Source organism: Elaeis guineensis, chromosome 13, assembly GCF_000442705.2.
Source record: "Elaeis guineensis isolate ETL-2024a chromosome 13, EG11, whole genome shotgun sequence".
In the NCBI taxonomy this organism is placed as follows: Eukaryota; Viridiplantae; Streptophyta; class Magnoliopsida; order Arecales; family Arecaceae; genus Elaeis; species Elaeis guineensis.
This window is the reverse complement of record NC_026005.2, coordinates 46,669,721-46,697,269: the sequence shown is the minus strand read 5'-3', so window position 1 is coordinate 46,697,269 and position 27,549 is coordinate 46,669,721. Positions and strand designations below refer to the sequence as shown.

At 31.3% G+C, this 27,549-nt stretch overlaps 2 protein-coding genes across 2 annotated transcripts in view; one reads left to right on the top strand and one right to left on the bottom strand.

Annotated features, from left to right (window-relative positions):
- The window catches only part of LOC109506539 (reticulon-like protein B12), a 35,471-nt gene extending 17,399 nt beyond the window's left edge, over window positions 1-18,072 (top strand). Inside the window, exon 3 of the transcript XR_012136526.1 lies at window positions 17,224-18,072. The gene's annotated coding sequence lies outside the window, so the exon portion shown is untranslated. The remainder of the gene's footprint in view (window positions 1-17,223) is intronic.
- Window positions 18,073-18,623: 551 nt separating this feature from the next.
- Window positions 18,624-25,688, bottom strand: LOC105056213 (polyamine oxidase 1). Its single transcript, XM_010938323.2, is given in 11 exon segments — window positions 18,624-18,709; window positions 18,792-18,867; window positions 19,004-19,262; window positions 19,490-19,635; window positions 19,791-19,934; window positions 24,572-24,605; window positions 24,607-24,807; window positions 24,972-25,118; window positions 25,198-25,279; window positions 25,282-25,446; window positions 25,592-25,688. Coding segments are annotated over 11 exon segments (1,437 nt in total).
- Window positions 25,689-27,549: the final 1,861 nt, after the last annotated feature.

The window sequence follows — 27,549 nt, the reverse complement described above, 5'->3', positions numbered from 1 at the left end:
ATCAAGATCGACTCTTGAATGAGAATCTATGGCTCAATGCAATTTAACTACCATCTCTAAATATATATTCAGAGATGAATTTTTAATTTATTAAAAAAGAGTAACTCTATATTAAAAATTTTTATCAAAAATTTTAGTAGAGTTTTATCTAAAATAAAAATATTTTTTATATTTAATTATAATAAGCAAAAGCATACAAAACAGTCACAAAATAATTAAATTATAATAAGCAAAAACAATGTGCATTGTGCCAATGGAACAATAAAAAATTTATAAATTTCAGCTATAACACTAAAAAATTTATGCAATAAATATAAAATAAACTATAAGTAGTTGAACATACAAAATAATATTAACATAAAATAATAACATAAAATTCAATCCTATGTCGAATATCCTCCGCTCCCTCTCCCTTATCTTCCAAATTCACCAAAAGTAGTACCATGGAGGCAGTCCCGCAGATAGGGCTAGAAGTGGGTCGGGCCATCAGGAGGCCCATCGGGTCGGGCTTGAACCATTCAGGTCGGACTCTAGCCAAAAAAATAGAGCCTGTTTGGCCATCGGGCTGCGCTCGGGTAGACATTTATCCCAGCCCAGAGCCGACTCGATTGAGTTCGGGTTGATTAACCCCCCTCTCCCTCGATCCCGACCCAATCCACGTTTTAACTTTTATAGATATAATAAATAATTTTTTTATTTTTTAAAATATTTTTTACCTAAAAGTAATTTTTTCTAAATATTTGTTCTCCTAAATATTTTTTTTCTAACAATTATTTTTCTCCTAAATATATTTTATCCTAAATATTTTTTTCTTAAAAATTATTTTTTTCTTAAACATCATCCCCCTGTGGCCTGACCCACCCTCTGCGGTATCGATGCTATCACCCATCCCCCACCGCCCGCACTCGGCCCCTGCGACCCTCGCTCCCACGACGATGGCACCATCACCCACCCCCACGTCGCCCGGACTCGACCCCCGCGATCCCCACTCTCGTGGCACTACTGCTGTCACCCACCGCGCACCACCCAGACTCGACCCCCACGATCCTCACTCCCTTGGCGCCGCCACCATCACCCACCTCGCATTGCCCAGACTTGGCCCCCGTGACCCCCGTTCCCACAGCGCTGCCGCTGTCATCCACCCCTCGTGGCACCGCCATCCTCTCCAACCCTTCACGATCCAGATCCCAATTCGGATTCTGATCAAATCTCGATTTGGATCCCAACCCAGATCGAGATCTTGATTTGGATCCCGACCTCGATCCAATTCGAATTGTGATTCAGATCCGAACTAGATCTCGATCCAGATCTCAGATCAGACAGTTCATATGCATTAAAAATTCATTGAAGGATTTGGCTAATCCTAATTAAAATATTAAATTATAATCATAATATTTTATATACATTAGATTATAAAAAAATATGCATTAAATTATAACAAGCAAAAAAATATGCATTAAATTATAACAAAAAAATATTTTATTATTAATTAAATAATAAAATATTTGATTAATATATTATTATTTTTTTCTCCTTGTTTCTCTCTTCCCTTCCTTCCTCCCTGCCCTAGCCGACCTTCCTCCATCAGCAGCTGATCCACACCCACCCCTCTCCAGTGCGCCACCTATGGCCTCGCCCCACCCTTCGTGCCACCCCCTCCGCCCTCTGACCTCCAGCCCCCGTGTCACCCCCGACCGCCCACCCCATGAAACCCCCTCCACCCTCCCAACCCCTGCAATGCCCTTCGGCCTCCCAGCCCCTGCAATGCCCTCCCCCATCGTGCCACCTCCTCTACCCTCCAACCCCCCGACCCCCATGTTGCCCCGACTGCCCACCCCCACCCCTGCAACCACCTTTGCCCCCGTCCCCCCTCCCCCCCCCCCCGATGGCTTCGTGTTATGGCGGCCATCGGTGTTGGTGGGGGCACTGGACGTCGCTCATTGGTGGCCCAATCAACCAAAAAAAATAGATGGGCGGAAAGCGATGATTAAAGAGAGGGAAGTACCCTTACCTCTGGTGGACAGCAATGGTGTCTGTAGAGAAGCCCACAGCAATGGCAATGGCATTGGCGGTGGACGGCAATAGCAGCGATGACGGTGGAGATGCGGTCACTGGCGGGAGGAGAGGGGGGAGAGCTCGAAGAGGGAGAGGGTTTCACAGGAGGAGGGGGAGAGGGAGAGGGAGAGGGGGGAGAGCTCGGAAGGGATGCGACATCGACTTGATATGTAATAAATGAATAACTATTAACAATAAAAATTTTCATTGCTAATACTCTTATTCACGATGGAAAAGTAATTTTTGTCATCAATAAGGCCCGCTAAAAATTACCCACCAAAAAAATTTTTTCTTTAAAAAGATTTTGCCCAAAAAATTTATGAAATAAATTATTGATGATGAAAATAAAAATATGCATCGTTAATAAGGATATTAATGGCAAAAATATGGTTTTCATCGCTAATAAATACTGTCAAAAAAAATTTTTCTTTAATAATTTTTTCTTCAAAAAAATTATTTTTAAAATAATTTTATTGATAAAATTCTTTTCATTGCTAATAAATTTTTTTTCTATTGATAAATTTTTATTTCATAAAAAATGATTAAAATAATATTTTTAAAATATGGTTGTTGATGGAAAATAAATTTGTCTCAAATAAATTTTTTAAAATATTTAAAAAAAATTAAAGACTATTTGTGATAAAAATTTGGTTTACATCGCTAATAATCAAAAAAAATATTTTCTCCCAAATTTTTTCAGCCTAAAAGAATCTTTTCAATAATAATTTGATAAAAAAAATTAATTTTGGATTTTTTTCATCAATAAATTTTTTCATCCAAAAAATTTAACAAAAAATGATATTAAAAAAATATTCATGATAAAAAAATAATTTTTTTAATCTAAAAATTTGTGGTCTAAAAAAAATTTTCAAAATAATTTCATCAAAAAAATTAATTTTTTATTAATCAAAAATTTTATTTGAATAGTTAATTTATAATTTTTCTCTAATAAAAAATTTTTTCTTCAAAAAAATTACATAAAAAATTTAATTACAATGAAAAGTTTAATTTACGTTGCTAATAATTATTATAAGAACAGCTCTTCGGCTTCTATGATAGAAAGGACACTATAAGAGATTAATAGATTTGAGATCTTCGATCTTCAATAAGCTCGTCTTCTTCTTGAAGTCCTCATTCTGAAAGTCAAAGTATGAGAATATTGCAGTGATTCTGAGATCGTGAGAGAAATCCATCAAGATTGAGATTTAGAGGATAGGGTAGGGATAAAAAGTTAGAGATCCAGAAGCTCGTATGTTGCATGTGAGGATTGAGCTTGAGAAATTCAAGAGGAATTATGTGAGCATCAAAGAGCAATTAATCAGAATCAAAGCAGACCTGCGGATCATGCAAGTTATATTATAAATTAAAGTACAAGCTCATAATTATGCTTTGCATTGCTAAGAAGATGATTGCTCATATTATTTATCTTCTCATGATTGAAACTCTTACAGAAATATATTTGAACGTCGATTGATGCGAAAAGCACAGTACCCTTCGAGATTATGAAAACTATGCTAGAATTTGTTGCTTAATTGTATGGTTTCTATATGAAAGGAGGCTCTTTTCATATAGTTTAAGGCAGACATTCAATTAGAAAGATTCATTGATATCACTAGTAATAGTGATAGTGATGAACAGATAAATTTCATATTGTAAATAAATATATAGCTCATTTTATTCAAAAAGATCTATTCATTCTACTCCGTGAATATCACCCACTTTTATATGATTTTTTCATACAAAAAGTTTGATCTAGATTATAACTCACATTTACTTCTTTACCATGTAAAAAAATAAAAGATATCTACAGCTGCTACAAAAAATAGATGTAGTTGTCTCATACAAAATCAAGAATTTTAATTTTATAATTTTTTAAAATTTTTAATTTTTTAAATATTGATGATAAAAATATTTTTATCATAAATAATTAAGTATTTATGACATAAATTTTTTATCATAAATACTTAATTATTTATGATGAAAAATTTTATTACAAATAATAAGTAATTTTTGATTTTTTTTAATTTTTTTAAATATTGGTGATGAAAATATTTTTATCATAAATAATTAAGTATTTATGATAAAATTTAATTATTTATGATAAAAAAATTTTATCATAAATAATCAGTAATTTTTGAATTTTTTAAAATTCTCATTTTTTTTAAATATTGATGATGATAATATTTTTGTTGCAAATAATCTTGTGGTGATGAAAAAATTTTTTTTATCATAAATATTTAAATTATTTATGATGAAAATATTTTTATTACTAATATTTAAAAATTTAAAATTAAAATAAATAATATATTATTTATGATAAAAATATTCATTGCAAATAATTTATATTTATGATGAAAAAATTTTTCATCGCTGATACGCAACTATTTGCAATGAAAAATTATTTTTATTATAAATATTAAATTATTTATAATAAATATTTTTTCATCGTAAATAGTATTATTGGAGATGAAAATATTTTTATCATAAATAATTCTGTTATAAAAAGGTTATTTTCTTGTAGTATATCTTCTGATAGTAGCCATTGAGCATAGCATAGCATTCTATGGTGCAAGTGATATATGATTAAAACATTGTCTTTATTCTACATCATTCATATAAATTTTTTTTTATGCTAAATAGCTGATAAATGAAATTTAAATTGATGTGGTCTTGTGTTAGGACTAGATGTAAGGCAAGCAATTCTTTTGCCTGAGCTATTTTTGGAAGCTATATTTTTCATCCTTAATAAATCTTTATAGGTCCTTTGAATAGTTCTAAGCTAATACAGTTATTGGACTCCTCGCCATCTATCATTTTTTTTCATTTTCAATCATAATGATAGCTGGCCTTTTTTCACCAAGTATCAGCATATATGTAAGCAAAAAGGAGGGATAGAGATGATTGAAAATTTTAGATTACAAATAGAAGAATGGGATTCGAACCAAAAAAACTTCAAATCCAAACTAATAAATAAATAAAGAAGAAGAAAAAACTGCTAAATAATTTTACCTAGATCCAACGATCATGGGCTAGCTAGTGGTGCACTCTTTCGGCATCGAGGAGAAAAGGTGTGGAGTGGGCTATTGAAGAAGTATAAAGATTTAGTTAAAACATTAACAAGAGATAATTATATCAATATAATATTTTACCCCTCGTATACTATATCCATCCTCTATGCATCCTTCTAAACTAGGAGGATGCATATTGGTGCACCATGATGGGTGAGCAATCCCCTCTTTCAATCCATCCTAGGACTTCTAAAATCATACAATAGATGAGAGCAATCCATTCTTTCAACTCCATCCATCCTCCCTTTCATTACCTCAAGCAAATACAGGGTAAGAATCTAGTTTTGGTGCAGTTATCAAAGCTACCTCAACGATGTTTTTGCATCTAGAAATGCTTTAAGTCAAGGGATTAATTTCTAAGAGTCTTATATTCACATATTTAGAGTCCCAATCTAGTGCTAAGAGCACTTATGAGCCTCAACAATGTAAGAAACCCTAGAAAGAATAACTATGAGTTGGTGGACTTCGGCAATTCATGGCTTCATTTAAAGATTCTTGATGAATTCTAAGTGCTAACATATGTCTTTAGTAGCAAGATAAAGCTACTAGTTATCTCTAGCTTTAAATACTAGTTCTAGTTAGCATTTCTAATTTAATTTTTAGCTTCTGATTGTATTTTGGCTTATTTTTGCTTGCTTTTTTTATAACTTTTGTGATGCTATGTGAAGTTTAGGCCATCACCTCCCTGTGACACATATTCACTATCTTTTATAAAACATATATAAAAGAAAGATACATTAAATCGGTATAATAATAGCTAGTTTAAATTATCAAATAATTTATAGGAATTCTTTGCTTGTAACACTAGTTTTATCTAGGTTATTAATGATGTATATTCTGCATGACCTAATGGTTCATGGAACGGGTCTTGAGAATATACAATTATCTAACATAGATAGGGACTTCACATATAAACAGATCGGGCTTGTATCTTTCTCACAAAAGAAGGATTCACCTTCCTTCATGCAAATCTACTATCGAATCACCAATTGCATAGATCTCAAGGTGCTCCAAACTTGATCATTATCTGCATGTATAGATCATAAGGTGATCAAAAGATGATCTAAAGGTGGATTTGTGCAAAGGAAGATGAATATGAAATCAACCCATTTTCATGTCAACCTATCAACTATAGTGTGGAAGCTAAGATAATAACATAAGTATTATTCTCTTCAAGTTAACAAGAAACAAGGTTATAAAGGTGCATCTAGGCCCATAGAACTTTTTGTGAGCAAGATGAAGGATTTAGTAATTATGGAAAGAAATATTTATCAAATAGATAATTATTTTCAAATCTCAAGATTGAAGAGCTAACCACAAACCTTCTGACTTCAATACGAGTCAAATGACATCACCACCATTTTACTACTGTTGAAGTCTGTTAGAATTGGGACTATATATATTAATCTAAGAGGATTTTTGCCATGATCAAGTAACTTTTGGTTGTTGACTAAATGGGTCACTTTTGTAACCTGAAGATAATGTAGATATGGATGTTGGGGACTCCAGCATACTAGCAAGGGATGATCCATGCATGAAGAATTCTTTTTTTGCCTTTCATATTATACACACTCACAAAGAAAAAAAGAGAGAAGGGTATTATGTATTTATCTATTATAGGTATACAATAATACTTCAATTAGAGTTTAATACAGAAAGAATCTTGAATGTAATAGAAAAGATCATTTAAAAAGGAGGAGCTGAACCAATATAGATATTGGAGTCAGAGTGGGTTTAATGAGCTAGTCATGGTGGAGAGAAAATTGAAGGAGAGATCTGTCCTTGTGCATGCTACAAGAAAAATAGCTTTAGACAACGGTCGAGAAGTAATGACTAAAATAATTATTGCAAAAGTAGTTCTATAGCAATAGTTTTTTTAACCGTGAGCTTATTCTAATTTTAGACGGTAATTTTAGACTAGCGGTCTTAAACCATTGCCATAGGGTATATTATACAATGGCTATGCAACGATTTTCAAACATCATTATATAAAATTTTATATTTTAGCAATATTTTTTGCTACTATTGTTTACATATTTGTCTATATACAACAATTAGTTATTGTTGTTGCTTAAAATTAGTATATTTTGTAGCAGCAAAAATAACTATTGTATAAAGATATAATTCTAAATAGTGATTTTTATAGTCATAACTTAGAATTATATTTTTAAAAAATAATTTATACAATCATTATCTTTGATTATAATCTAGAATAGTTGTTATAATAGTCATTGTAAAGAGTAATTTTTTATAGCAATAGATAAAATAATTATTGCAGAACATTAAATTCTTTCATAGCAACATTTAGAACCATTGCATAAAAGTGATTCTTTTAGACAATGACTTATGAAACTATTATCTAAAGTAAATATTTTTTGCAACTGTCTACTTAATCATTATCTAAATTGATAATTTTTAGCAAAGATTTGTTTAAACATTACCTAAAGTGATAGTTTTTAGTAATTATTTCATTTGTCATAGTATAAAGTGATGCATTTTTGCAACATATGATGGAACTATTACGTAAAGTGATATTCATTAGTAGTAGAATGTAAAACCGTTACATAATACAATATTTTTGGATGATGACTTATATAATCTCTGCCTTAAATGATATAATCATTTAGTTAATTAATATTCTTTGAATATACTAATTAATATAATTCTGATTGAGTAATTGATGTTCTTGATTATTATATTTTAATTAAGATAAATTATTAATTTAAAAATAAATTTTTGTAGTAGATAATATTTAAATCAAATAATAGTTTTAGATAATAGTCAAGAAGCAATGGCTCAAAAAAATTATTGCAAAAGCGGTTCTAAGGCAACAAGATTTTTTACAATTGGCGTAAATCACATTTTAGACACTATTTAGAATCGCAATTTTAAACTGTTGCCTTAGGATATATTATGCCATGGCTATATAATGATTTTCAAATATCATTTCATAAATATTTGTATTTTAGCAATATTTTAGCTATTGTTGTTTATACATCTGTATATATACAATGATTAATTATAGCTATTGGTAAAATTAGTATTTTTTATAGCAATAAAACTAATCATTGTATAAAGATATAATTTTAAATATCAATTTTATAGTTATAATATAAAATGATGCTTTTGGACAATAATTTATACAACTATTATTTTTAGTCATAGTATGTAACTATAGCTATAATAATCATTGTATAAAGTAATAAGGCTTGTGAAAATAAGGCTCTTTCATAGTGGAGTTCAGAATCATTATATAAAAACGATGCTTTTGAGCAACAACTTATGAAACTATTGGTTAAAATGATTGTTTTTAGCAACCATCTCTTTAATCATTGCCTAAATTATCGGTGTTTAGCAATGATTTCTTTAAACAATGTCTAGAGTGATACTTTTTAGCAATGATCTCATTTATGATGATATAAAGTGATGCTTTTTTGTAACATATGATGATACTATTGCATAAAGTAATTTTTACTGATAGTAGAATGTAAAGTTGTTGCATAATGTAATATTTTTAGGCGACGACTTATGTAACTCTTGCCTTAAGTGATGCTTTGTGGCAATGACCTCATTTGTCATTCTATCCAATGATGCTAATTTGATGATTTTGGTGTGATCTAATTAGAAAAGAATCATTATAAATATTCATTAAGAATCAATGCATGAGGTTCTATTAGGCAGTGATTATTTTAGCGTTATCAGCTTAAAGTTAAAACACCATTGCTTTTGACTTTAAGCAATGACCACATAAGTAGCTGCCAGAAAATCATTGCTAAAATAATTAGGCAATGGTTTTGAACCTTTAAGTAATATTTTTTAGTTATTGCTTAAGATTATTTTTATTACAGTATATGGAGGATGAAATTTAGTATTTTTGTAAGTGGCCAACCAGATATGAAGGTCAACTAGCTCTCTATTTAAGTTGAGCTAGATAGGTTGATAAAAAGTTAGGTTTTTATAATACTAAATTGGTCTGAATTTATTTTAACCTATGATTGGACCTCGTATCTATCATTGATTGATTTCTTTGGATTGGATCTTGATTTTTGGACAATTTAGGCTCTCATATCTCTTTTGTGTATTTCTTTTTTTCATCTTTGCCTTTCTTTTTTGTTCTTTTTTCATGCTTTTGTATCCATTTCATTTATAATGGATATGTGGTGGCCTTTTCCTTTCATTTTGCTAAAAGTAAAAAAATATTAAAAAGTTCCTATAACTTTGATCTAATTTAACATAAAAAAATCTAAATCGGCCATCAACTTTAATTGTTTCTGATTAAAGCTTTTGAAAGTGAATTTTAATGCAACATGTAAGAAAATTTTGATTGAATAGTAGTCCTAAGCCAAAACAATGGAAGCCCTATGAAATAACGAACGAAAAAGATCATCAATCCTTAGCTCATGTTGGTCTATTTGTCCAACAATCAAAACTTTTTTTGTTTTCTTCTAAGGACATCTGATATGAATTTTGGTTATAAATTTTCTCTTGATTCCTTAACATATATAATTTTTGTTGGAAAGAAAGATGATTATCTGAAAATAATGCATAGGGGCAAACTAAGTTTCTCAATAATGTCTTCTGAAATATGAACTTATTTGTAGCATATTTAGTTCATATTATATGCTTATTGTTAGCTCCATAACAATTGATGGGAAACATACAATTACAATGGAGCTACAGCATAGTGGTTGAAATCTTTGACCAATTGAAAAAATTTTATGCTTGAACTTTGATGGTCTTAACCTAAGTGTTTGATATCGGTAGTCTTCTTATCTTTCATTTGAAATTATTGATGAACCTCTCATTATTTAAAAAAATAAAGAAAAAAAAAGATAGCAATCATTGTTCTCTACAAAGCATCCACAGATAAACTACGAGACAACTACAGCACCTAAGTGATTGGAGAGAGATAAATATATCTACTTTTTTTTTAAAGTCGGTTTGCACCCCAATGCTCAGACCTACAAGGCAAAGTTAGTTGTTAATAGTATATTCTTAACATATAGAAGCAAGAAATAAAGTATGTATGCCAAATTGCTCTTTGTTCATGATGGCTTCGAAAAAATATTATGTGCAAGGAAGAATATAATAGTTTTCTATCAAAATAATGGCTATTTTTTTTTCATTTAGGAATGGTATCCTTAAAATCCATGATCTATTCCTTGTTGGCTTTTGCTTGACATAAATTAATGATTAGATAATAAGATTCTGGAGAGATCCTAGAATAGATTCTACAAAGTTAATGAATATTTAATCATTGGGTCAACAAGATACAGTTGGATCAAGATATAGTGTATTCTAGTACTATATGTATTTGAACTATTTGAAGATAAAGAATTTTAGTTCTTGATTTAATTAATATTTTTTGGTAATGACTAACTCTCTTGGGACCTTAGATCTTAAAGTCTTTCTAGATACTATAGATTTAGAGTTGATTATTCTTTTTGATTTTGTTAAAAATGTTCAGTCTTTAGATAATAGGATATAGTTAGATCAAAACATAGCATGATACTATACTAATAATAGCAATAATATTATATGATATATTAGATTATCTTGTTTGATAGCCATCCATCTTCTGATAGCAACCATTGAGTGTAGCACTGCATTCTATGGTGCAAGTGATATATGATTGAAACATTATCTTTATTCTACATCATTCGTATAAAGTTTTTTTTTAATGTTAAATAGCTAATAAATAAAATTTAAAGTGATGTGATTTTGTGTCAGGACCAAATGTGAGGAAATCAATTCTTTTGCTCTAACTATTTTTAGAAGCTATGCTTTTCATCCTTAATAAATCTTTCTAGGTGTGTTGGATGCTTTTGAATAGTTCTAAGCTAATAGAGTTATTGGACTCCTAGCCATCTATCATTTTCTTTAAATATTTGAATTGTATATGGATTTTTCCTCTTTTTCTATGCTATTTCTTATCCATGTATGAAAGATGCATAGTGATTTGAAAATATATCTTTTATTTTGGTTTTATATCTACCTTGAATATCATTTGTTTTTTTTTTCATTTTCAATCACAATGATAGTTGGCCTCTTTTCACCAACTATCACCATACATGTAAGTGAAAAGGAGGGATGGAGGTGATCAAAAAATTCAGATTATAGAAAAAAAGAAGGGGATTCGAACCACAAAAAACTTCAAACCCAAACTAATAAATAAATAAATAAATAAAGAAGAAGAAAAAAATTGCTAAATAATCTTACCTAGATCCAACGGTCATGGGCTGGCTAGTGATCGACTCTTTTGGCATTAAGGAGAAGAGGTGAGGTGTGGGCTATTGAAGAAGTATTAAGATTTAATTAAAACATTAACAAGGAATAATTATATTAATATAATATTTTATTTCTCGTATACTCCATTCATCCTATATGCATCCTTCTAAATTAGGAGGATGCATATTGGTAGACCATGATGGATGGACAATCCTCTCTTCTAATCCATATAGCACTTGTGAAACCAAACAATGGATGAGAGCAATCCATCCTTTCAACATCATCCATCCTCCCTTTCATTATCTCGAGCAAATGTAGGGTAAGAATTTAGTTTTAGTGAAGTTATCAAAGCTACATCAACTCAATTTTTGTATTTAGATATGCTTTAAGTTAAGGGATTAGTTTCTAGAAGTCTTATCTTAACATACTTAGAGTTCCATTCTAGTGCTAAGAGCATCTATGAGCCTCATCAATGTAAGGAGCCCTAGAAAGAATCTCAACTGTAAGTTGATCGATTTTGGCAATTCATGACTTCATTTAAAAATTCTTGATGAATTCTAAGCATCGACATATACCTTTTAGTAGCAAGATAAAGCTATTAGTTGTCTCTAGCTTTAAATACTAGTTCTAGTTAGCCTTTCTAATTTAATTTTTAGCTTCTGATTTTCATTCTAGTTTATTTTTGCTTGTTTTTTTTTTTTAAACTTCCATGATGCTATGTAAAGTTTAGGCTATAACCTCCCAATGATATACATCCACTACCTTTTATAAAACATGTATAATAGAAAGATACATTAAATTGGTATAATAATAGCTAGTTTAAATTACCAAATAATTTATAGGAATTCTTTGCTTGGATCACTTGTTTTATTTAAGTTATTAATGATGTATATTATGTATGACCTGAAGGTTCGAAGAATGGATCTTGAGAATGTACAATATCTAACACGATTAGGGACTGTACATGTAAACAGATTGGGGTTTTATCTTTCTCGCAAAAGAAGGATTCACTTTTTTTTATACAAATCTATTGTCGAATCACCGATCACACAAATCTTATAGTGTTCCAAACTCAATCATTATCTATGTGTATAGATCATAAGGTTATTAGAGGATGATCTAAAGGTAGATTTGTGTGAAGAAAGCCAAATGTGAAATCAACCTATTTCCATGTAAACCTATGAATTGTAATGTAGAAGCTAAGACAATAGCATAGAGTATTATTCTCTTCAAATTAACAAATAGCAAGGTTATAAAGGTGCATCTAGGCCCATAGAATTTTTTGTGAGCAAGATGGAGGATCTAGTAATTACAAAAAGAAATATTTATCAAGCAAATATTTATTTTCAAGTCTCAAGATAGAAGAGATAACTATAAACCTTCTGACTTTCATGAGTCAAACGGCATTACCACCATTTTACTGTTGAAGCCAGTCAAGATTGAGACTACATACATTAATCTAAGAGGTATTTTGCCATGATCAAGCAATTTTTGATTGTTGACTAAATGGGCCAGTTTTGTAGCCTGAAGATAATGTAGACATGGATGCTAAGGACTCTAGCATATTAGCAAGGGATGATCCATGCATGAAGAATTCTTTTTTTGCCTTTCACATTACACACACTCACAAAGAAAGAAAGAAAAAAATGAAACAAGGGCTACTTACTATGTGTTATCTATTGTAGGTGTATAAACAAATACTTTAGTTAGAGTTTGGTACAGAGAGAATCTTAAATATAACAAATAAGATTATTCAAAAAGGAGCTGAACCAATGTAGATATTGGAGTTAGAGTAGGTTCAATGAGCTAGTCATGGTAGAGAGAAGGTTGAAGGAGAGATCTCTCCTTGTACATGCAGACTATAAGAAAAATAGCTTTAGACAATGGTCGAGAAGTAACGGCTAAAATAATCAATGTAAAAGTAGTTTAATGGCAATAGTTTTTTTAGCTATTAGCTTATTCTAATTTTAGATAGCAATTTTAGAGTAGTGGTTTTAAACTGTTGCAGTGCGGTATATTATATGATGGCTATGCAATGATTTTTAAATATCAATGCATAAAATTTATATTTTAGCAATATTTTTTACTACTTTTATTTATATATTTGTCTATATGCAATAATTAGTTATGATTGTTGCTTAAAATAGTATATTCTATAGTGACTAAAATAATTATTATATAAAGATATAATTCTAAATAGTAATTTTTATAGCCGTAGCTTAAAATGATACTTTTAAAAAATAATTTATATAATCATTGTCTTCAATTATGATCTAGAGCAATAGTTATAATAGTCATTGTATAAAGTAATTTCTTATAGCAATGGATAATATAATTGTTGCAAAAAATTTGGTTCTTTCGTAGAAATGTTTAGAACTATTACATAAAAATGATTCTTTTAGGCAATAACTTTTGAAACTATTGTCTAAAGTAAATATTTTTGGTAACTATTTATTTAACCATTATCTAAATTGGTGGTTTAGCAAAGATTTATTTAAAAATTATCTAAACTGATAGTTTTTAGTAATTATTTTATTTACCATAGTATAAAGTGATTTATTTTCACAACATATGATGGAATTATTGCATAAAGTAATATTCATCAGCTGCAGAATGTAGAGCCATTACATAATGCAATATTTTTGGATGATGACTTACATAACTTCTACCTTAAGTTATATAACCATTTAGTTAATTAATATTCTTCTAATATACTAATTAATATACTTCTGATTGAGTAACTGATGTTCTTGACTGATGTATTCTAATTAAGATAAATTATTAATTCAAAAATAGTTTTTAGTAGCAGATATTTAAATCAAATAATAACTTTAGACAATGATCGAGAAGTAATGGCTAAAAAAATCATTGCAAAAGTGATTCTATGGCAATGATATTTTTAACCATTGGTGTAAATCATATTTTAGATAGTGATTTTAGAATAGCAGTTTTAAATTGTTGCCCTAAGATACATCATGCGATAGCTATACAATAATTTTCAAATATCATTGTATAAAAATTTATATTTTAATAATATTTTTTACTATTATTGTTTATATATTTGTACATATGTAATGATTAATTATAGCTATTACCTAAAATTAGTATTTTTTATAGTGATAAAACTAATTGTTGTATAAAGGTATAAGTTTAAATGTCAATTTTATAGTTTTAATATAAAATGATACTTTTGGACAATAATTTATACAACTATTATTTTTAGTCATGATCTATAGCTGCAGCTATAATAGTCATTGTATAAAATAATAAGGCTTGTGAAAATAAGGCTCTTTCATAGTGGAGTTTAGAATCATTGTATAAAAGTGATGCTTTTGAGCAATAGCTTGTGAAATTATTGATTAAAGTGATGGTTTTTAGCAACCATCTCTTTAATCGTTGCTTAAATTATTAGTATTTAGCAATGATTTCTTTAAACATTGTCTAAAGCAATGATCCCATTTATCGTTATATAAAATAATATTTTTTGTAGCACATGATGACACTATTGCATAAAGTAAATTTATTGGTAGTAAAATGTAAAGTTGTTACATAATACAACACTTTTAGGCAATAACTTATGTAACACTTGCCTTAAGTAATGCTTTATAGCACCTCATTTATCATTCCATATAGTGATGCTAAGTTGATGGTTTTGATGTGATCTAATTAGAAAGAACCATTATAAATATTCATTAAAAACCATTGCATGAGGTTCTATTAGGCAGTAGTTATTTAAGCATTGGCTTAAAATCAAAATACTATTGCTTTTGACTTTAGGCAAGGACCGCATAAGCAGTGGTCAGAAAATCGTTGCCAAAATTGTTAGGTAATAGTTTTGAACCTTCAAGCAATATTTTTTGGTTGTTGCTTAAAATTATTTTTATTGTAGCATATGGGGGACAAAATTTAGTATTGTTATAAGAGGCTCACTGGATATGAAGGCCAACTAGCTCCCTATTTAAGTTGAGCTAGATAGGTTAGTAAAATGTCAGGCTTTTATACTTCTAAATTGGTTTAGGTTTATATTAACCTGTGATTGGGTTTTGTTACCTATCATTGGTTCATTTCTTTGGACTGGATCTTGATTCTTGAATTGTTTGGGCTCTCATACTCTTTTATATAATTTTTTTCATCTTTGCCTTTCTTTTCCATTCTTTTTTCATACTTTTATATCCATTTCATTTATAATGAAGTATGTGGTGGCCTTTTTCTATCATTTTGCTAAAAATTGAAAAATACTAAAAAGATCGTCTATAACTTTGATCTAATTTATCATAGAAAATCCAAATCGGCCACCAACCTCGATTCTTTCTAGTTGAAGCTTTTTGAAAGTGGATTTCAATGTCAACATGTAAGGAAAGTTTGTTTGAATGGAAGTCCTAAGCCAAAACAATGGAAGCCCAATGAAATAATAAGCAAAAAAGATCATCAATCCTTAGCCCATGTTGGTCTATTTATCCAACAACTAAAAAAGATGATTATTTGAAAATAATACAATGGGACAAATTAAGTTTCTCAACCATGTCCTTTGAAATATGGACTTATTTGTAGCATAATTAATTCATATCATATGCTCATTGTTTGCTCCATAATAATTGATGGGAAACATACAATTACAATGGAGCTGCAGCATAGTGGTTGAAACCTTTGACCAATTGAAAAAATTTCATGTTTGAACTTTGATGGTCTTGACTTGAGTGTTTGATACGAGTAGTCTTCTTATGCTTTATTTGAAATTGTTGATGTACCCTTTATTATTTAAGAAAATAAAGAAAGAAAAAGATAGCAATTATTGTTTTCTAGAAAGCATCCATAGATAAACTATGAGACAATTACAGCATCGAAGTGACTGGAGAGACATATATCTCTACTTTTTCTTTGAAGTTGGCTTGCACCCAGACCTACAAAGCAAAGTGAGTTATTAATAGTATATTCTTAATATATAGAAGCAAGAGATAAAGTATTTATGTCCAATTGCTCTTTGTTCATGATGATTTTGATAAAATATTTTGTGTAAAGAAGAATATAATAGTTTTCTATCAAAATAATGACTTTTTTTTTCATTTAGGAAGGGTGTCCTTAAAATCCGTGATCTATTCCTTGTTGGCTATTTCTTGACATAAGTTAATGATTAGATAATAAGATTCTAGAGAGATCCTTAAATAGATTCTATAAAGTTGATGAATATTTAATCTTTAGGTCAATAAGATATAGTATATTGTAGTACAATACATATTTGAACTATTTGAACATAAAAAATTTTAGTTTTTGATTTAAGTAATATTCTTTGGCAATGGTTAACTCCCTTAGGACCTTTGATCTTAAAATCCTTTTAGATGCTATAGATTTGGAGCTAAAATTATTTTTTTTGATTTTCTTAAAAATGTTCAACCTTTGGATAACAGGATATAGTTAGATCAAAACATAGCACGATACTAAACTAATAATAGCAATACTAATCATAGTAATCATAGTAATATCAATAGCAGTTGAAGTAGTAGTTGCAGTAGCACCGATGGTAGTAGTCATTGAGAAGATCAAGATTTTTATTTAGTTGGAAAATATTGTATTAGTATTAGTAATTGATTACTTGTCCTATCTCAAACACGGTAGGTTAGAAATCTAGTAGTATCCATGATAGTAAAAGAATTTGGTATAATTGGATCTTTGAGAAGATCAAAAATTTTATTTAGCTAATTATCTCAAACATTGTATTGGTGATGGTGGCAATGATGCTAGTTGCAATAGTAATATAGTGGCAATCATAGTGGTAGTAGTAAGCAAAACTCATTTGGTATAATTTAGTCCTTGAGTAATGAAGATTTTAATTTTGCTGATCCCAAACAATCTTGGATTGCATGGTGCCTCAAAGCTATGTTTTGTCAAGGATCTAAAAAGACCAACGCTCGCCAAGCTGGGGGCTGGTGCGCTTGAGCTTGTACTCCTCTGTCCAGCTCGGCTGGGCCTGGCCATGGCCATGTTGGACCTGGTGGTATGCCATAACCGGCACCGGCGCTGCAGCTACACGGCTCCGCTGCTCGATGGATTTTCCCTGGCTGCGGCGAGAACCGATGCTCGTATATGCGGTGGGTGGTCTCCACCCCCTCTGCCACCAGTTCTATGATCCTTTGCCTTCAGACAATTTTCTCGGCCTCTCTCGCCGGCAAGGAAGTGGAAGCGGCCACCTTGCAAGTAACCATAAACCCCATTTGGATGCAATTAAGTTGTGTCTCCTTTCTTTTGGTAACTTCAGATGGCAGGCTTTGCCTTCATGGGGGAAGGTAGAGGACTGCTTTCATGGAGAAGATGTGTCTCTGTGAACTAGTGAGTAAAGGGTCCGAAGAGGGAAGAACTCAAGAAGCTACATTTAAAAGGGAAAGTGGAGGGAATAAAGATGTGATCATGATGTGACCACGGTGGTGGCCTCCTCAACCAAATGAGTGTAATATAGATGGTCAATTGTTTCCTTATCAGCTTAAGGTTTTTGAGGTTTATTGACTAAAAATGACCACAGGCTAAATTTATTAGAGGTCACAAGTTTGAATCCCTATAGTTCAGTTGTTTTGTTTAAATATCCCCACTTTATCAATTATCCTGATTCTTGTGTGTTTCGGACTTAATTATCTGACAGTAGCGTGGTCCGAGCTACATGTGAGGGATTGTTAAGCTGAATATACATTGATCCTTTTTCTATCAGCTTAAGGTTTAGGGGTCAATTTGTTATTCAACAACTTTAATCATCTTGTCTTATAGCACACATTTCTTAAATCTATCTAGTAGACTCTTATTGGGACACTATATTTGTACATACAACCAAGATCCATATTTTTTGGTATTATTTAAAAAAAATTATATCAAATAATCAAGGAAGAAGGATTGGGATATTTTTACTTCTAATTGTTGGGTGACTTTTCTTAGAACAAATAATAGATTTTTTGCAAGCTCCTCCAAATTTCTTATTAAACCTACCTCCAACTTTCAACTTTCACATATTTTTCTATCCTTTTTTTTCTTCTCAATTTTTCTTTTATTTTGCTAGCCTTAGGGCCTTCATTTCATTTCATATATCCATCTAACTGAATTAATGAAAGTAATTGAGTTCCACCAAACCATTTCTTGAACAAAAACGACACTATATTCTTTCTTCTCATGGACATTATGGCTTGTTTGTTGGAGCTCTTTTAAGTAGTGTTTAGAATAGGTGAATATTTTTCTTAGATAAATATGATATATGCATATTGTCTTAAAAAAAAAGATAATAATTACCTGCACTTATGCATCCTTGGCTTTGATTTGGACCCTGCACATTTTATTGTTGATACATTTAAGCATTATGTTTGCAGAGTCAATGCCAGAAAAGAACAAGTTATCAAAATATAAGCACCAAATTTGATAAAAATCTTCTGATAATTGGTGAGATTAAAGAAAACAGACCTGAAAGGTAGGCACCATGGACATAGCCATTGTAATGCTCGCTCGTGTGCTCCCCAGTGAAGTAAACTCTTCCAACAGGTGCCTTCATCATAAGTGAACAGTTAGATGAATCTTGAATTATAATCTCTAAGGTTGGTATTATTGTTATCTAATTATTTGTCTATTAGCAATATTGATGAGCTAAGATATCTCATAAATATAAGGCATTTGCTTATTACCTTAATCTGTTCGTACTCATATCGATTGACTCCAATTGGCCAGTTAGAGAAACTGCCCTTGTAAAACCTATTAGACCACCATCTAGGAACAAGTATGTCAGTTGCCTCTGGTATGTTTTTACCAAACATTTCTCTTAAAACTTCCATAATTTCTGCCTTTATCTCATAATCTTTCTGTTGTTCTATTCTTCTAGCTTCATCTTCTGTTACTGTACCCATGAGGACATTGGCACCTGGATATTGCTTTTCAAATTGCTGCAAACAATATTAAAGAGGTAAGGAGCACTCATAGACTTCTTATCACAAATTTAGTCCAATCACAATCTTAGATGGGTTAACAAGTTTATAATGGCAAGTATTGTATACCATAAATTATTATGAAAAGAATGATTGCTTTTCATTCAAAAGAAAAATAAATAGAGGAAGAGTTATTATGTACCTATTCTATAAACAAATCATAATTAAAGCAAGAAAAGGCTTACCTATCATATTGGATAATATCCCCTTCTTTCATTGGTGTAAAGGAAGAACTTTGTCCCATTCCCTTCAGGCCAAAATTTGTAAGGGAACTTGAGGAAGATTTTGGTATAAACTGCCATATCAAATTGATATATGGCTAGGATTTTCCATTGCTGTTCCAATATTGTGAGGTGAAAGTCAGCAATAATAGGCAAGCATTAGTAACATTCATAGTATGAAATTATTAAATGTTAGAACAGGTGAATGATGTTAAATTGAAACTATAAATAAGTTTGTATTTATTGTAATTAACAATGTCATCTCTTACAGGTAAGACTGGCTTGAAATCAATGAGTTTTGTTTGGAGAACGCCAATACTAACAGAAACCATCACATATTCTGCTTTATAACTCATGCCGTCCTCTGTAATCAGAGTTATACCTCCTATCGAATAAAGGATGCGCCTTACCACCTATGAACAATAGACCAACTTTGATAACCTTTTAAAGAGTCATGGTTGTATTTCACTAACAATAATGTCGGCAAGCTAATTCTAACTTGCAAAATCATATATTAATTATTTCCTCCTTTATTCCTATATATTTAGTTAAAGAAGAATTCAAAATTCAAAAAAAATGTTGGTACGACGGAAAAATACCAACGGACTTCAAGAATTGTGTATTGTGTATAATTCATAATTATAGAAATATTTCGAGGAAGATTGTATACATAAGCAATAAATGATTTATCGAATAACCCATAGTCATTCTCTCTCAAATGAGCTAGGTTCATACGTAACAACTAGCAAATGATGGAGCAACAACAAAAAAAAATAGTTTTGCATGAATTTAATGATGCAAAGAATAAAGAAAACTATTTCATGCTATTGTGATATTTCAATAGTAAAATCCTTCTTGTTTGTCGGAAATGAAAAATATATATACTTCAAATTCTTTAGGGTATTTTCAGAACTTAACTATTTAAAATATTTAGAAGATAACAACTAGTTCTACATTTCTTTTATATTGTGTATACTTTTTATATCTTTTAAAAATTTGATCATGATTACTTTACATTCATGCCATCAATAAAAACAATCCAAGGTGTAAATCCACATAATTTAGTGTGCAACATTTAAATTAGAAAATCTGCCAATAATGTGTACCTTTTTCTTTTGTTGTATCTAGTTTGTATATTTTTAAATACTTAAATTTTTTTTTATTATACATCCGGGCGAATCAATTAACCCAATAGTTGGAACAATGTCCTACTGAGCTAGCCCCTTGGCCAAGTCAATCTCTGGTTTGGGTTTCATAACTATGGTTATAGTTCTATAGCGTATGGAGAAAAACACGCAATAAACCATCACGAATATCAAAAATATATAGTTATCATATTAAATATAATATCAAAATTATGGACCTTCTCTCTCTTTAGACCTTCATCTGTTTTTGGTTGTAGCTAATGTGTGGATTAGTTTGTGACATTTGTTTGAATAAATACTTTTCTTCGATAAATTACTAGTATTTGCATGTCAAACTTGACATGTTCATGGGCTAGGCGGCCTGCCCAGCCTCTCAAGCCCATAGAATTTTGGGCAGGCTTGCCCAGCCTCTCAAGCCCACAGCCGTTTGGATTAGTTTGTGACATTTGCTTAAATAAGTACTTTGGGGCAGCCTTGAGCCAATGTTTTAGGCCTAGCGGTTGAGCCTAGTGCCCAGAAAAAAAGGTACAACTCAGTCTTGGAGATTAAAGCCCAACCCTTCCTGAATTTTTTTTTCTTATATTGTTTATTCATGTTTGATATATTTGTGAACTTAATAGGCAATTTTTGATATTTAAACTTGATGGGATAATACAAACACTATTTTTAATATTTAGCTAATTATATATAACATTTTGTAAAGTATTTTTATGTGTGTTAAGCATTTTTTATAATCGAAAAATGAACCGAAAGGTCAAGGCCGAGCCCAAAAATCAAATTGAGGAAAGGCAAAGGTTGGATCTAGAAGGTAAGCTCTAAAGCTAGACCAATTAAGCTCTTGCCTTAGTAACTTGTACCTTCAGGATATAACATTGGTATTTGCTTGTGAAGTGAACCAAATGCTATGATACAGAATGGCAGAGTTGTCGAGATCAAAGAAGTGTTCTATTTGGATTAAGTAGGTGCTGCAAATATATGTCCTTGACCGGTCATACTTGTTTGTGTTGATCTCGATGTGCAGAGATGAATAGTAGTCGTGTCTCAAAATAATATGGTTGGACGATATCTCACTTTTAATTTATTATTTATAAAAATTTATCTATTTTTTTATTTTATTTTTGCAATCATATTATTTTGTATGATGATACTTGTTATTGTGACCAAGGTATCAGATATCATACATCATGCTATTCTCCAAAGATACACAACTTCTTTACCACAAAGGTGGAGTATTTCTTAGTTCCCAATTTTTAGTAAAAATTCAAATTGTGACTAGCCTAATGCAAGCTAAATATCAGTAGAATAGGTCGACATGGTGTCAGCAACCATTTTTTGTCAAAATAATACTTTGTTAAAATATCAATATTGATTAAAGCAACATTTAGGCTGATGATTAGGATTATTTTTAAGTGGGCATTTATTCCTATGATGGACCAAGGGTACGATCTACTCCGCTGGTCAATCAGTTGGACCAATAACAATTTAAGTAAATAAAACAATTATAAACTAAAAGTCATTTCACATAAATACATAAATGTTAATTTAAAAATATGTTCCTTAAGAGCCTCAGGGCATCTCAGAAGGGAGGAACCTCATCCAGCCTTCAAGATTCAAGTAGTCCATCTCGGTTTTTTCAGAAGAGAAAATATGTGTACAATTAATTCAAAGCCCTCTAAAAATCCTTGAAAAATTCTTTCATTTGACGCGCAAAAGTTGTTTCAAGAATGAGATCTGCCGCACAGAGTAATATTTTTCATCGACAATCAAATCCAGAGGTGGTGTGGTGCAAAGAAGGGACATGAGAGATGCTGATGGGATGACGCTGTTGGACAAAGGAGGGGAAGGGCTTGATCCAAGTCTGAAGGCCTGGAAATTGGAAGGCAGGAAGATCAGTTTAGTGTTGGTGCTAAAAGTATCTGGGCCATGTAGATTTTCTTTGCATTACATTTTTATTAATATCTAATCTATTAATTAATTTCTTTTTTTTTTAGGCAGGAAATCTATCTAATTTTTCACACTCTTCTTATATGCAAGGTTTTAACAATGACCATATTGTTATGTTAGGATGGGCCTGGCTTAGGGTTAAAAGTGGACCGAATAATATCTATTAAGATTCATTTTTGTATTTGAATCTATCCAGATATAGATAAAAATTTGACCATTCGACTAATATCTGAAGCTGTATCCATATTCGTTAAAAAAAATTGATATGGATAAACAACTATATGATGCATATCTAAATATCCAATTATATTTGTAATATATTTAATTTTATATGATATTCATAATTTTTTAAAAAAAATAAATGACTATAATAATATATTATTCATTTGATTTATCATCTATTTATCAATATCTTTATTTTTATAGTCATAAAGTTTAATTATCTGAGTTATATTCATATTTTCGATATCCATATCTTTTTAAAAAATAAATATGAATATAAATTTATGTATTTGATTAATATCTATATTTATATCTATATTTATATTTATATTTATTAAATAAAATAAATATGAATATGAATATGTTAGAATCTTATTCGTATTTGATCCATTGTCAGCCTGCATCCGGTTGAAATTGACATTAGTGCTATTTTGAATTATATTGACAATTACAATTCCATGTAACATATTCAAAATTACTTAGTGTTAAAATAACATAACTAGAATGACTATTATAATTACAAAATAGTAGAAAATGATAGATAATATAAAAGATTAATATTCAAAAATTGTTTACTTATAAAAAGTATTTTTAAGGTAGCTCAAACTTTTGAGAAGGTAAATTTTAAAAATAAATTTAAAAAAAAAATAAATATTCAGAGGACACAGAAAGTAATGATGTAAATAACTCTCAATTAATAGGCATTATCATTTTCTCGTAGACATGTATGTGTATGGTATTTTTGAAATAACAAAATATTCTTTTGAGATTTGTATGTATGTGTGTGTATCATTGTCTAAATATTCTTTCTCTTTGATATTTTATGCCAAAAATATCCCTCTATTATGTTAAAATATATCACGCACCTCGCTTCACATGCGGCTCTTCTAAACCCTTTACATGCACGTTATGAATGTCACCTTCTTAATAGCAGATGTTAGCCCCACAGGGTTACCATATTTAAACAAAGACAAATTTAATGATGAACAATTCTGTTCGACTGGTCAGATCACCATCGGTCTCAGCTCACAGGTTTCATCATTGAGACAATTCGATTTTGATTGGCGACCAGATGAGTCTGAGAGATCTGCTAATTTGTTCCCATTGCACCACTAAATACATGATAATCTATAGGCAGACTAGACCATGAAAAATTATATTCTGTGTATTAGCAACAACTTAATCAAAATAATATATAATAACATATAAATAATCCAATACAATGTCATTGGCAGAAAGAGAACAGTGACATCGTGAGAAATCTTCATTGGATCTACAGAAGAAAAAGAAAAAAAAGGGGGACGGAGATTGATTCTTTACCAAAAATATATACCGCGAGATGATTGTGCTAGCTTCTGAAAAGGGTCCTATTTGTTTTAAAAAAATATCTCATTTACCCAAAAAAAAAAAAGTGTCACCAACCACAGCTTTCAATTATTAATTACGGGAGAGTGTACGCTGCCAAACTTGTCGCTCCGTCAAAGCGCTGTTACTTTCGATACAAATACGATAATAAAATAACGAGATGTGATAGATCATCAGAAAAAGAGCTTCAAAAACTAAGTCTGCACAATAATTTCTCAGAAGGAGAAATTCTTCTCCAATGAAAGAGATATATTAAACAAATTTTGGTTATGGCTGGCATCCCAAGGAAAGGAAATTAAAAAAAATATACCCTGTTAACTTTTTTTTTTGGTAAGGATATACCCAGTTATCCTTTTTGTTAGAAAAAAGAATACTTTGTTTAACAGGCGCCGCGGATCTATTGTCGTTAGTCTTGAGGAACTGCTTGGCCACATGATGCACCACACTCTCGTAGTCCCTTTGGTCTCTCACGAAATAGAGGTCTTCGCCAAAGTTGTCAAATGTGGGCAGAGGAACAATGTTTTGCAGGCTTGTCACTCGCGGAGGCTCTGCAAACTCGTAGTCATAGACGTAGTAATCTATTACCATCTTCAAAGGTGAGGAAGGAACGCTGCAACCTCAATGCGCCCAAGCTTAGTCATAAATAAACAACCATGCAAAGCATATGACAACCACAAAAATATAAGGGGTACAAACATGACGCAGTTTAGGAGGCCAAACTCATAAACAAAGAACTAGTTTTTGATCTTAAAATATATGGTCATTAGTCTTAACTGGTTCTTGAGGCGTTGGAATGCCAAGACGGAGATGTCTTCCCGCCCGCTGGAAGGTAATGACGTGGATAGTGTCTCTCCGGATTCGTCGACTTTCTCAGAGAGATCAATGGCCTCCTGCACTACGGAGGTTTTGTATAGCCCACCACTACATAGAAGAAAAGATGATAACAGTTAAACATGCTTTATATATGGTTATCCAAAGAAGACTTTAGTGAGTTATGTACCCTTGCATGTAAGTGTTGGAGGAGATGTTAGTCTAGTCTGAGTAGAAGGTCTTAAGTTAGAGTTTGTTAACCATTTCCCATATGGATTCATCTCATCACCATTGACCCCTTCTACCCAGTTGGCTCCCATCTCCACGTTGAGCCCTGCGAATTTAGTCTTGTGAATGCGGCCACCAATGTGGTCTGTGGCCTCGAAGATGAGTATGTCCTTTATCCCGGCATCCGATAGGGTTTTTGCCACCGAGATACCTAAGATGGTCGGATTAAAAGGAAAGGAAAGATATGTCGGTTTGAGGGCTACATATCTTGTTATAGTAGTGAAAACGAGAGACAAAAGCTCTAGGTATGTAGGATTCAAATTAAGTGCATGTTGCACTGTTTGTGATGTTCTCACCGGACATGCCAGCGCCGACGATAATAACTGATGGAGAGGCCGAGGCTCCGATAACATGAGCAGTGAGCAACAGAGCCACAATAACAATGGCTGCCATTTCTCTCTCTCTCTGTCTCTCTCTCTCTCTCTCTCTCTATATATATATATATATGTCTCTCCCTCGCTATCCACCTATGCAGGGCATCAGTACCTGCACATGGATATAGATTATGTAGAGGTGAGGAAGAGCGGCTCATCCACAGGCATAAAAGAATTTCGAGATTATCCTTAGGTTGAAAGTAATGTAAAGTAACAAAGTCATAATCCACTAGCATCGCCGTTCTGAAGACGACTCATATATAGTTCAGTTGCTTAACAAAAAGTAATCCGAACGCACATAAGAAGATATTTTTATTATAATTAACCTCATAAAATATCAAAAAATTAGACAGGCAAATTCATATGAATTGAGCATTTAAGAAAACGTTGATTTGTCTCATTTGGAGGATTTTTTTTTTTTTTTCTGATGTGAAAGGGAGGTGATGCCCGCCTAATAGTTATTAGTTAAAGAAAGGTTTTTACAGGGTTTACAAGGTCTAATTATAACTCGGATCAGGTGCAGTTGGACCACACCAAATCCCACGGTGGAAAACACGCCACATTACCCTTGTATTTCACCAATTCCCGATTGCGCTCCAAGATTCGCCCTGGTCCACTTGAATTCTCCACTTATGGGGGACCGCGATTACAGGTTATGCAACTTGGTTGTCGTGAGGGAAGGGGGGGATTATCTTACACGGAGAAATTATTGCATGGATCGTGGACCAGGGCGAGGTGGATAACGTGCAATTGGTAATTGGTGAAATACAAGGGGCAATGTGGCGCTTTATCCACGATGGGATTTGGCGTGGTCCAAGTGGACCTGATCCAGGTAATAATTAGACATTTTAAAAGATTGGACTAACATTGACCACATTGGCCAGCCAACGTGATTTCCGCGGGAGGGAAGAGGGTATGCGATGGATTACAGGCAAGACGTTTTATCAAAAATGTAGTGAGAACGGTTGACTGTAGCTCATCGAGATCCCGAGGCTATCAACCCCGAAATTCATAAGGTGACAAGGCTATACTTCGGTGGGGTATAGCTCATAATGCCATGGAGGCAATTATAGAAATCTGTATGAAAATCTATTTCATATAAAATGTAACAAAGAAGGTCCAAAGTCCACCATTAATTAGATGAAGAAACATGCTTTGTTATAGAACTTTTAAATCGAAATTCAAGTGTTCAAAGACATCTAACTTCAAAAATTCAAAAAATTATCAACTACAAGTCCATAACCAACTATTAAACTAAAATATTGCTATAAAAATCCCTTGGCATGTGTGGACGCTAAGCCATATTCATTCCTCATTCCTAGTTCTCTATTCGCCTAAAATAATAAAAAGAAAAGTAATCTACATAGCTCGTGAAGTAAATCATGCATTACCTTGCCATTTAAAGAATATAAGTAAGAAAAGAGAGTTTTTGCGATGAATTTATTTGCGATAGAAAAATCTTTCGTCATCAATTTTATTATTTACGATGGATATAATTTTACGTCACTAATAATTAACTATTTACGATGATATTATTTTTTCATCGCAAATAAGACATAATAGCCATGAAAAAATAAATTTCATCATAAATATAAATTATTTATGATAATTATTTTTATTATAAATAATAAAATTTATTTTAATTTTAAATTTTTAAATATTAGTGATGAAAAAATTTCGTCGTAAATAATATAAGTGTTTGTGATGAAAATTATATTTTCATCGTAAATATTTGTTATTTATGACTAAATATTTTCGTCACTAATATTTGAAGAAAAATAAAAAATTTTAAAATTTTAAATATTATAGATTATTTGCGACATAATTTTTCATCATAAATAATTATGTATTTGCGATGCAAATAAATTTTATGTCATAAA